The sequence below is a fragment of the Canis aureus genome, chromosome 16 (genome assembly GCF_053574225.1).
Source record: "Canis aureus isolate CA01 chromosome 16, VMU_Caureus_v.1.0, whole genome shotgun sequence".
In the NCBI taxonomy this organism is placed as follows: Eukaryota; Metazoa; Chordata; class Mammalia; order Carnivora; family Canidae; genus Canis; species Canis aureus.
Window position 1 is genome coordinate 41,055,428 of NC_135626.1, and position 11,195 is coordinate 41,066,622.

At 53.7% G+C, this 11,195-nt stretch overlaps 1 protein-coding gene across 3 annotated transcripts; it reads left to right on the top strand.

Moving 5' to 3' along the window:
• The first annotated feature begins 9 nt into the window (after positions 1-9).
• Positions 10-7,085, top strand: AOC3 (amine oxidase copper containing 3). 3 transcript variants are annotated; one of them, XR_013354614.1, is made up of 4 exons: positions 10-2,101; positions 3,582-3,867; positions 4,224-4,403; positions 5,234-5,372. XR_013354614.1 is itself a non-coding variant. In XM_077853358.1 (4 exons), exons 1-4 carry the CDS (start codon positions 502-504, stop codon positions 5,507-5,509), a joined length of 2,292 nt encoding a protein of 763 aa, XP_077709484.1. In that variant the 5' UTR covers positions 10-501; the 3' UTR covers positions 5,510-7,085. The 3 variants fall into 3 exon arrangements, 2 of the variants coding, with proteins under 2 accessions (XP_077709484.1, XP_077709485.1); XM_077853358.1 differs by having other exon boundaries at positions 4,274-4,403; positions 5,234-7,085; XM_077853359.1 differs by lacking the exon at positions 10-2,101 and adding an exon at positions 3,081-3,341 and having other exon boundaries at positions 4,274-4,403; positions 5,234-7,085.
• The last annotated feature ends 4,110 nt before the right edge of the window (positions 7,086-11,195 follow it).

Sequence of the window (11,195 nt, forward strand, 5' to 3'; positions counted from 1 at the left end):
TAGTTCCAAGTTACAGGAAAAGGAACATCTGGCCCTGGAAGGTGGGGGTTGGGGGAAGAAGCGAGCAAAGGGCGAGGGTCTGCTCTGAGCAGAACCAGCTCCTCACCGGTGATGCTTTTCCAGGCTCAGTTGGTCAGTTGCATTATTTTTAAACCTCACTCTCCTTCTGCCTACCCCAGCTCTCCCCAGTTCCAACCCTGACCCAGAGAGCGGAGTCTGATTTGGAGCCTGGAAGACAAAGCCATGTAAGGTCTGTGGAAATCACTGCCGCCCCGCGTCAGGCCCGCCTCCCAAGTCCGGCGTGCCCCGCCCCCTCCCCAGCTTTCCCGTGTCCTTCCCACCCTCTCCACCCTCAGTATCCTGAACGACTGAACACTGGGAACCTCAGCCAGAATCCAGGAGCCCCCCCCCCTTATAGAAGCCAAGAGAGACCTAACTCTGCTGACCTGAGAACACACGTCTCCACTCTGGTTCTATCCTCTGTCCTGCTGTTCACAGACAATGAACCAGAAGACCACTCTGGTGCTCCTTGCTCTGGCTGTCATCACCATTTTTGCCTTGGTGTGTGTCCTACTAGCTGGCAGGGGAGGAGATGGGGGTGAACCCGGCCAGCCCCTCCACTGCCCCGCTGTGTCCCCCAGCGCCCAGCCCTGGACACACCCCGGCCAGAGCCAGCTGTTTGCAGACCTGAGCCGAGAGGAGCTGACAGCTGTGATGAGCTTCCTGACCCAGCAGCTAGGGCCAGGCCTGGTGGATGCAGCCCAGGCCCGCCCCTCGGACAACTGCGTCTTCTCGGTGGAGCTGCACTTGCCCCCCAAGGCTGCAGCCCTGGCCCACCTGGATAGGGGGAGCCCCCCGCCTGCCCGGGAGGCACTGGCCATCGTCTTCTTTGGTGGACAACCCCAGCCCAATGTGAGTGAGCTGGTGGTGGGGCCGCTGCCTCACCCCACCCACCTGCGGGATGTGACAGTGGAGCGTCACGGGGGCCCCCTGCCCTATCACCGACGCCCCGTGCTGATCCGGGAGTACCTGGACATAGACCAGCTGATCTTCGACAGGGAGCTGCCCCAGGCTGCTGGGCTCCTCCACCACTGCTGCTTCTACAAACGCCAAGGACGGAATCTGGTGACAATGACCACGGCCCCCCGAGGTCTGCAGTCAGGGGACAGGGCCACCTGGTTTGGCCTCTACTACAACATCTCAGGGGCTGGGTTTTTCCTGCATCCCGTGGGGTTGGAGTTGCTGGTAGACCACAAGGCTCTGGACCCTGCCCGCTGGACCATCCAGAAGGTGTTCTTTCAAGGCCGCTACTATGACAGTTTGGCCCATCTGGAGGACCAGTTTGAGGCGGGCCTGGTGAATGTGGTGCTGGTCCCAGACAATGGCACAGGTGGGTCCTGGTCCCTCAAGTCCCAGGTGCCTCCGGGTCCAGCTCCTCCTCTGCAGTTCCTACCCCAGGGCCCCCGTTTCAGTGTCCAGGGCAGTCGAGTGAGCTCCTCATTGTGGACTTTCTCCTTTGGCCTTGGAGCTTTCAGTGGCCCCAGGATCTTTGACATCCGCTTCCAGGGAGAACGACTAGCTTATGAGATCAGCCTCCAAGAGGCCTTGGCCATCTATGGTGGAAATTCCCCTGCAGCAATGCTGACCCGCTATATCGATGGCAGCTTTGGCATGGGCAAGTACTCCACTCCCCTGACCCGGGGGGTGGACTGCCCCTACCTGGCCACCTATGTGGACTGGCACTTCCTTCTGGAGTCCCACACCCCCAAGACAATGCGGGATGCCATTTGTGTGTTTGAACAGAACCAGGGCCTCCCCTTGAGGCGACACCACTCAGATTTCTACTCCCACTATTTTGGGGGCCTTGCAGAGACAGTGCTAATCCTCAGATCTGTATCCACCTTGCTCAATTATGACTACCTGTGGGATATGGTCTTCCACCCCAGTGGGGCCATAGAAGTCCGACTCCATGCCACCGGCTACATCAGCTCAGCATTCCTCTTTGGCGCTGCCCGAAGGTATGGGAACCAGGTCAGAGAGCACACCCTAGGTACCGTCCACACCCACAGCGCCCACTTCAAGGTGGATCTGGATGTAGGAGGTAAGACATCCCTGGGGAAGCAAGGATTTCAGCAGAGGAGACTGAAAAGTTATCTATTTGCTTTGGGATTTATGGAAGTCATCCAGGAAAGGAAGATTTGAACATGAATTGCAGTTTTGAAGTTTCATACTTCCACTTTGGCTGGATGGGAGAAAGTTGGCTACTGAATTTTATTTGGGTACTAGCTCATTGGCCTGGTGCAGAGCTGCCACCCTCCCTCCACATGACTTCATCTGAAAATCTCGAGAAATGGCAGAGCTCAGGGAGGAGGCAGGATCTGGGCCCCTTTGCCCTTGTCCCTCCCCCGCTCTTCTTATAGGGGCCTTACTTTAGGGAGGCAGCCCTTTGTTTCATCGTTCATTTCTCTGCATGTGGGCTGTGGTGCTGAGGTTTGGGAGGACCTCTGCCAAGTCCCGGGCACACGCACGCCAGTCATGGAACACCCCAGGTTATACATTTATATATTGTATATATACAATATATATATATTACACATTTCTGTGGGAGGTGAACCCCCTTCCTCCCTGGAGTTCTCTCTCTGGGCACAATCTGTTTAAGTACAAGAGAGGTAGAATGGGTACTGTGGAGTGTTCAGATAGTTCCCAGGCTTGGTGGTCACAGAGACAGCCAAAGATCCATGATGGCATGGAGTCCCCATCTTCTCACTTTCTTTCCCCATATTGAGTCGATCACCCATTTTTTTCCTGGTCTGCCACTGAAATATATCAAAGCCTTGCTGGGCCAGCCTTCTCTCTGCTGCTTCCACTTTTTTCTTCCTCTCAGATCCAGGGACTACCTACCAGCCTGTGCTAGCTTGCCGCCCCCCCCCCCCGCCCCGCCCCCATCTAGTTCCAACTGACTTCCCTCAAAGGCCCTTCCCCTCAGAGTGTGGTTCCAGCCTGCCCTTCAGCCCACCCCTCCCCACCCCATTGCCACCTTAGCCAACGCCCACACCCTCCCCCATCCCTGGCCACACCTGCCACAGGTTAGTCAGGCTTAAGTGCTTTTGCTCCTATTTTATCCCTGCTGTGTCATCTCCTGAGACCAGGCTGAAAGGGAACCAGGCAGGTCCCCTTTTCCTTCCTGCATCTATATTCCTGTGACCTTGGACCTCAAATGTGCTCCTCCACGCTGTAGGCCCCTCAGGGCTTTGCCTTCTGCAGCCTCTGTGAGCATGGGAGGAAAGGGACCGGGCTTCATTGCTCTGTGCATCCTGGGCTAAGCACAGTCCTCTCCCCTAGTAAGTGGGAAGGGTTATTGGATGAAGTCCCTGAAGAAATACTTTACAGGTCAACAGCTTTGGCTGAAAGACCAGGGATATATCCTGGAGAGAGGGAAGGGAAGAAGGGCCACAGTCAGTTCTGGGTTTCTCCTTGGCCCCCACTCTGAAGCTGTGAGTGGTGGGCAGGAGACACAGTCCAGAGGGGACAGGGCAGCAGCGTGACCAGCCCTCCCTCCCACCTCCACCCCACCCTGGCAGGACTAGAGAACTGGGTCTGGGCTGAGGACATGACCTATGTCCCCACGGCGGTACCCTGGAGCCCCGAACACCAGATGCAGAGGCTGCAGGTGACCAGGAAGCTTCTGGAGACTGAGGAGCAGGCCGCCTTCCCCCTGGGGGGCACCCCACCCCGTTACGTGTACCTGGCCAGCAACCACAGCAACAAATGGGGTCATCCACGGGGCTACCGCATCCAGTTGCTCAGCTTTGCAGGGGAGCCGCTGCCCCAGAACAGCTCCCTGGAGAGAGCCTTCAGCTGGGGGAGGTGAGTGGCGGGGTGTCAGAGAGAAGCAAGGGGAAGAGAAGGAAGGACGCCCTGTGTTGAGAGGGGCAACTGGGAACTCAGTTCAAACTGTATTCGAGGTGAAAGCTCCATTAGGATTCCCTGGTTATCAAAACCCATACACTGGGCAGATGTTCCCTGTGCAGGGCTAATGTCCAGGCAGGAGTGCCCTTCCCCATTTTGGATGGGGGGAGAGACCATCCTGTGAAAGGGCAGGGGGAGGAACTGGAGGATGTGGAAAGAGGTTGGTTTTCCCACCAGGGTGGCATCAGAGTCACTGTGTGGATGAGTTGGGAAGCCCAAGGTCTGTGCACTCAGCCTCCTTCCATCATAATCAGGCAGCAGGACGGGGTTAGTGACCATGGAGGCCTGACCAGTGCCTCCCTAGGTACCAGCTGGCTGTGACCCAGCGGAAGGAAGAGGAGCCCAGCAGCACCAGCATCTACAATCAGAACGACCCTTGGGCCCCCACCGTGGATTTCGCTGACTTCATCAACAATGAGACCATTGCTGGAGAGGTGAGCTGACTGTAGGAGGGTCAAGGGAGGGAGACGGGGCACGGAGATGAACCCCACCTTCTCTTTAGTTCCTTGAAACCATCTGGTCTCTGGAGGGATGGAGCTGATTCCTGCCTTCTGTGTTTTCCTGCATCTGATCATTACCTCTTAAGGGAATCGTCCCAAGCTGGAAGTTCATTTGCAGACTCTTGCTAAGGTTCCAACCCATCTGGAGACCCCATAGCTCTCTTGAGTCTTAGCTTCATGGACTTTGTCTTTTTTGGGCCCCAGGATTCGAGGAAGGCTGGAAGACCACATCTCTTGTGTCTCATGCTTCTCTCATTTCTGACTTGACCTCAAAGGCTTAATTTCTGAATGTCGGCATTCTCTGGCTCCTAAATCCTTATCTTCCCCCTCCATCCTCCTCTCAGTCATAGGTGGGGAATTCTTGGAGAATGAGGGAGTCATCCCTCTGGGGTGGGTATGCTGATGGCGGTATGATGGGAAATGTCAGAGTTGGAGGGCACAGGCTGGGACAGGGAGGCAGGGCTTGCTCCCAATATGAAATGGACTATGCTCCGACTCCTGGGCCAGTAGGAAAAACTGTTTAAACACTTAAGATCCTTTCTCAGTTCAGGTCTTGATCTCGGGGTTGTGAGTTCAATCCCCATATTGGGCTCCACACTGGGTATAGAGACTACTTTAACAACAACAACAACAACAACAAAGACAAGGTCCTTTTGAGGGAAAGTGGACTGGCAAGGTGAATCCTCACATCCAAGGCTACTGTAGGAGGCAGGTATATCTTTCACAAAGCCAGGCCTCAGATCCTCTTTCTTCTCCCTTGCCAGGACTTGGTGGCCTGGGTGACAGCTGGTTTCCTGCACATCCCTCATGCAGAAGATGTTCCCAACACGGTGACTGTGGGCAACGCTGTGGGCTTCTTCCTCCGACCCTACAACTTCTTTGACCAGGACCCCTCCTTCGATTCTGCAGACTCTGTCTATTTCCAGGGGAACCAGGATGCCGGGGTCTGCGAGGTCAACCCCCTGGCTTGCCTTCCTCAGTCTGCTGCCTGTGCCCCAGACCTCCCTGCCTTCTCCCACGGGGGCTTCTCTCACAACTAGGGGGCCCCCCAGGATGGGGAATGTGGCCAGGGGCCCCGGGGCCAGGGTGTGTGGGGAGGGGAACAGTGGGCCCCGGGCCAGGTGGCCTGGTGCCTTCTTCTCCTACCTTCTACCACAAAACTCCTCCCCTCCCCTCCCCCCCAGACCCCCTCTCTATCGCCCTCCCTGACACCCCCTCCCTGCTGGCAGCCTCCTGAGCCTATGATGCCTGGCACTGGGGGAGGGGCAGAGACACCAGTCAGCTTTGTGGTCACCCGACCTGCTGAGAGAAGAATGGCCAGCTGAAGCCTGGGACTAATGGCCAAGCTTTTCCCAGAAGACTTATTTTTTTTTTGTGATTTTGTGTTTGGTTTTGTTTTTTTGGCTTTATGGCTTTCCCAAATCTTTTTAACCCACCTCCTGGTCTCCCCTGAGCCTCTTCAGTCTCTCCCTTGGAAGGTGAGGATGGTGTTGCTGCACTGGGGACAGTCCCCTAGGAGCCCCAGGGCAGGGTTCCTGTCAGGCCTACACATCTAGGGATGAGCTAGAGGAGATTCCTTAGCCCATATTTCTCTTACCCAAGTCCTCCTTCTTTCCCTCTTCCTTCCTTGGCCAACTGCTGCCTCTTCCTGTTCCTACCTGTTCTTACAGCCTGAAATTTCTCTCCCAGCCCTCAGAGAATGTTTCCCTGTCCTGATGCTACCTTAGCCTTCATTTCTTGACTTAATGGCTCCTCTCCTGGGTCTCTGCCTGTGGAAATCTCAAACATCTAGTTTGAGAGACAACCCTGTCCGTCCCTCTGTATCTGTCACAAACCAGAGTAGGAGTCGTCCCCACCCCAGTCCTAGGGTAGCCTGTAATTCCTGAAAGTTCTGTCCACCGCTTTGTATTCACCTGTCTTGCTTCTCTGGCAAAGGATGGTCACATAGACAGCAGCAGCTCAAGTTAGCATTTGGGGTGGATTTGTGGGCACAGTGGTAATGAGGAGCGGTCATTTGTGCCTGGGGTGTATGTGACCAGTGACCTCACATGCTCCACAGCAGCAGACACAGAAGGCTGGTGGGCGCCAAGGGTGGGAAGCAGAGAGACTCTGGAACTCCAGCGACCTAGAGGTGGCCATGCAAATGAGCTGGGCAGGGCGGGCGTGGCTTCCACCATGCTGTCCCTCAGAGGATCTGGGTGAGGGGTGGGTATGACCATAGTGAGAAATTAGAAACCAGAGAAACATCCTTTCCTAGAGGATTGGTTAACTAAATTTGTACACAGCCTAACAATACAGCGCTATGCAGCTATAAAAAGAATGCTCTCAGTGTATACTCGCAGGGAATGATCTTCCAATGAATACGGCAAGGCACAGAAGTGTGTGTGGTGCACTTCTCCTTTGTGTGATAGAAAGGAGGAAACTATAAATACATATTTACTTATATATGCTTATTCAGAAGAAACCAGGGATACTGGTCGCTTTGGGGAAGGGGAGTTGGGAGGTGAGGAAGGGGAGGGAGGAGACTTAGCACTATGTACGCTTCTGTATATTTTAAATTTGAGCCATGTGACTATTATCTATTCAAAACAAAATAAAAAATGGACCCAAACAGGATCTGATTTGTTTGTTTGGTTGGTTTTTACCCACAAGTCTTTTAGGAAGAGGTGAGGTAGGGGTAGGGTAGAGTGAATAAGGGTATGGGCCCAGGGACTGCATTTGGTCATGTTTCTGAGACCCAGAGAAATGGATGTAGCCTCTGGTACCTCCTTGCACTCGCTTGCCTGTCCACCCCTGAAGAAAATGTTAAGCCTCAGGTGCGTGCTCTTGCTCCCTGTCTCTGCCTCTGTCTCTTTTTTTCCTCTCTGCGTCTCTTAAAAGAGAAGACGATGGGAAGCAATGGAGAGAGATGATTTTTGCCTGCTGGGAGCCCGGCCAGGCCTGGAGATGAAGTGTAGGAAATCGATTTGAGATTCCACTTAGCTTCAGACCAGAGCGAGATCCTATGTAGGGGAGCTTGGGCATCATGGAAGCTTCTGCTCCTCTCTGTGCTGCCCCAAGCCCATGGTCACTTCTGGACCAATGAAATAGTGGATAGGGGTGAAGTCAGCGAGCTGGAGGGAAACTCTGTTCCAAAGAACAGCGAGGAAGAACAGAGCGAGGGGAACGCAGGAGTAACAGAACACAGAGACACAGGACACGGAGCAAGTGAAGACTGGCACAGAGGAGAAGGGAGATGCCATAGCCGGCTGTGGCTCTGGCACTGACTTTGCACTTCTGTCTCCCTGACCTGAGTACTTTCTCCGTGACATGCAGATCCATTTGTTTGCAGCTCCTCTGGCTCCTTCCTACGGCCAGCCTCAGCCTCACGGGGGTCAGTGCTGGGGGGAAACGGATGAGGGAATGCTGAGGTCTGCCCCTCCCCTCCCCAATCACACTCGTGTGAACCTCATGACCTCGAAACCCAGGTCCACATGGGAGATTGTGGGTGCTTGTATGTGGCCATATGTGTGAGTGGGTGTGAATGCTTCCCAGCTTTTGTCTGAAAACGTGACTATGTGTGGTTTTGTCTCTACGTCTCACCATCTGCCCCAGCCTCAGATGAAAGGAGGCAGGATGGACATGTGGATCCTTAGAATGTCTGTCCAGTTGGGGTCAGGAGGGCTACAAGGTGGACCCCCAGCCCCCTACCTCAACTCAATCTCTTCCTTAGACCACTGAGGCCAGCCTAGAGTGTTGGCCTCACATTTGTGATCAGGTGATAGGAGTAAATACTTACCAAACATGTTAAGTTCTGAAGGAACTGGTGCCCTCAAAGCTAAAATCTTTAGGACATGGGCCCCTTGCCCTAAGAGGACCTGGACAAGGGGAGCCCTGAGGCTTAGTTCAGAGGGCATAGTTGGGACTTCTCTAGAAATGTAGACAGTGGAGTGCACAACATGTACTCACCTGCCTTGCTCTCTTCCTGCAGCCCCTGGGATGGGCTCTAGCTCCAAGTGCAAGATTATTCCTCTACGCATCCAACAAAGACGTACAATGTGCCTTCTAAGGGCCAGGCGCATGCGAGGCATCAGGATACATTAAAGAATAAGACACAATTTGGGGGGCAGCCCAGGTGGCCCAGCAGTTTGGCGCCGCCTTCAGCCCAGGGCATGATCCTGGTGTCCCGGGATCAGTCCCACATTGGGCAACCTGCATGGAGCCTGCTTCTCCCTCTGCCTGTGTCTCTGCCTCCCTCTCTCTCTCTCTGTCTCTCTCATGAATAAACAAATAAAAAATTTTTTAAAAAGACACAATTTTTGTCCTCGGGGGGAGCGAGACTAGTAAAAGACAATTTGCAGGGGCTTCCAGTGGGACATGACGTCTCACCTGGGGACAAGGAGGAGAGAGGAATTTCCCAGGGCAGGAAAACAGCATGATTGAAGGCCAGGAGGTGACAAGACACCATCATCAAAGTGCCCAGTTCATTGACAGGCATGGGGGCCGTAAGGGGAGCCTGGAGGGGCAAGCAAAAGACAGATGAGGTGTGTTCTTCTAAGCCATGGTTACCCTAAGAAAAATGCGGAGCCATGGAAGGATTTGGAACAAGGGAGTGACATGAATCAGATTTGCCTTTCAGGACATTCCCTCTGGCCCAGAGACAAAGAATGGAGTTGACAGAAGACCTGGCCTTGGGCAGTGAGTCAGAAGCAAGAAATGACAGTGGTCTGAACACCGGCGGGGCCCGGGAGGTCTCCAGCGGGGAGTCTGGCCTGGTGAGGCCCTGTTTCAGAGCGCCCTGATCAGAACCCCATGTCTGGATGCCTCCCTCCTCCCACCTTCTGCTGAGGTTGCTGGGAAAGTGAGGTGGGATCTCTGGCCCCTGGTCTTTCTCCACGCAGCCCATTACCTCCTGAATGCAGGAGCCTTGTAGTTAATGAACACTTAACAGACGCCTTGGGAAAGTCAGCTGCGGGAGAAAAAATTCCACCCAAGAATCAGGCTCTTCTGAAGTTGGCGCAGTTATGTGATAATTGGTTAGATCATCCTTGTTGATTTATGTGGTGCAAAGTGGGTTTGAAAAAAATTAAACCCTTAGGAAAGAAAAGGTACCTGGCACCCCACCACCACCACCACCACCAACAGTTACTTTGACTGGGTTTGGCTGTGAGGATGGGCTCATTAATTCCACAGCCTCTTTACCTGTTTAAAGGGGACCCTACCCTTTGGGCTCCTTCCAGAAGGTTCTCCTTCAGTTATCCACTCCTCTGCCTATATTTTCTCACTCCCTCTTGACTGGCTCTTCCTGACTCTCATCTTGCTGAGCCTTCCCAGGGACCCTGCATCTGCCAGGAAGGGGTCTTCCATTTGCCTCCAATTTTGCAAACCTCTTCCCTCTGAGGAGTGTTGTCTGCCCCTCTTGGGCCCGCTTCCGGTCCTCCTCCAGTCCCTCCTCAGCTCACTCCCCTCACTCTGCCTGGCCACAGCTGTAGAAACTGCTCTGACAAAGGTCACCAGTGACTTCTAAATGCACAATCAATGGGCCGTTTCAGCCGCCTACTTTCTCGACCTCTCAATGGCATTTGACAACACCACCCACTACCTTCTTGAAACTCTCTCCTGTCTTGACTTCCCTGCATTCTGACCCCTCCTTGTCCATATTTGCTGCTTCCCTCTTCCATGCTGGCTCCTTTACCTATTCTCCCCTACCAACCCACATGGCCCCAAACCTGGCATTTTCCAGGACTCTGTCTCGGGTCTCCTCCCTTCTCCATCCAGAAGTCTTCCCCTGGTGATCTTGTCCTCTCTTACTTTAACTGCTAATATTTGCTGTTGACCCAAATCTGCATTTCTTCCCTAGAACATCTCTCTTACTCTCCAGACCCATAGAGCCAATCAGCTGATTTCTAGGCATCTATACTGGGACTTTCCACAAGCACCTCAAACTCAACCTTGTTCATTTCTCCTTAAACTTGCTGCTCTTCATGTACATCCTTTCTGGTGAAAAGCCCAGCAGGTTACAGAAAACCTTTATGTCACTTAAGACACTGTGCTCTTTCTCACCTGCCCACACCCAATCTGGCACCAGGTCCTATCACCTCTGCCCTTAAACAGCTCAGATTCATGCCTTCCTCTCTGTCCTTGAGGTCACTGGCCTCATCCTGGCCCTCTGCCTCTAGGCTGTCCCACACCCTAGCGCCACTCCACACCATAGCCAGAGCCATCTTCCTACGATGCAGCCCGAAGTGGAACGTGACCTATGAGGATGAAGTGGACCCAGCTGACCACTCAGAGCCTCTGCAGCAGCAGCTCCACTGAGACACCAGGCTCTAGAGCCCAAGCTTCAGCCTGCAGGCCGGGGTAGACTTGGCCTCCCAGGGATAAACTCATCCTATTCACAGAAGCCAGGGCCACTTCATTCAAAGGGAAATAAGACCCACTGAGAGGAGCAGGGCCTAATGGTCCTGTCTCATGAGTAATTTTCCAAAAGAGACACCCTTCCAGCAAGTGTTTAGGGTATTTGACCTGACAGTGGTGAAGATTTGAATTAAAGGATATTGGAGGGCACAATGTGACAGCAGACATTTAGGGGTGGCATCTTTTATATACCAGCTCCCCTACCAGCCAAGGCAAAGGGTTCTCCTCCCATCATGACCCATCTCTCCATATGAGAGCCTAATGATACCTGACTGGAGCAAACGTTCTTAATTTCTGCTTGACAACACTGAGTAGGACAAAGAAACAAGA

Bases quoted from the DNA above. Each gene is read 5' to 3' on its own strand.
- AOC3 (XM_077853358.1), top strand. From the start codon at position 502: ATGAACCAGAAGACCACTCTGGTGCTCCTTGCTCTGGCTGTCATCACC. The intron at 3,868-4,273 runs GTGAGTGGCGGG...GTGCCTCCCTAG, and splicing joins AGAGCCTTCAGCTGGGGGAG to GTACCAGCTGGCTGTGACCC. The intron at 4,404-5,233 runs GTGAGCTGACTG...CTCCCTTGCCAG, and splicing joins ATGAGACCATTGCTGGAGAG to GACTTGGTGGCCTGGGTGAC.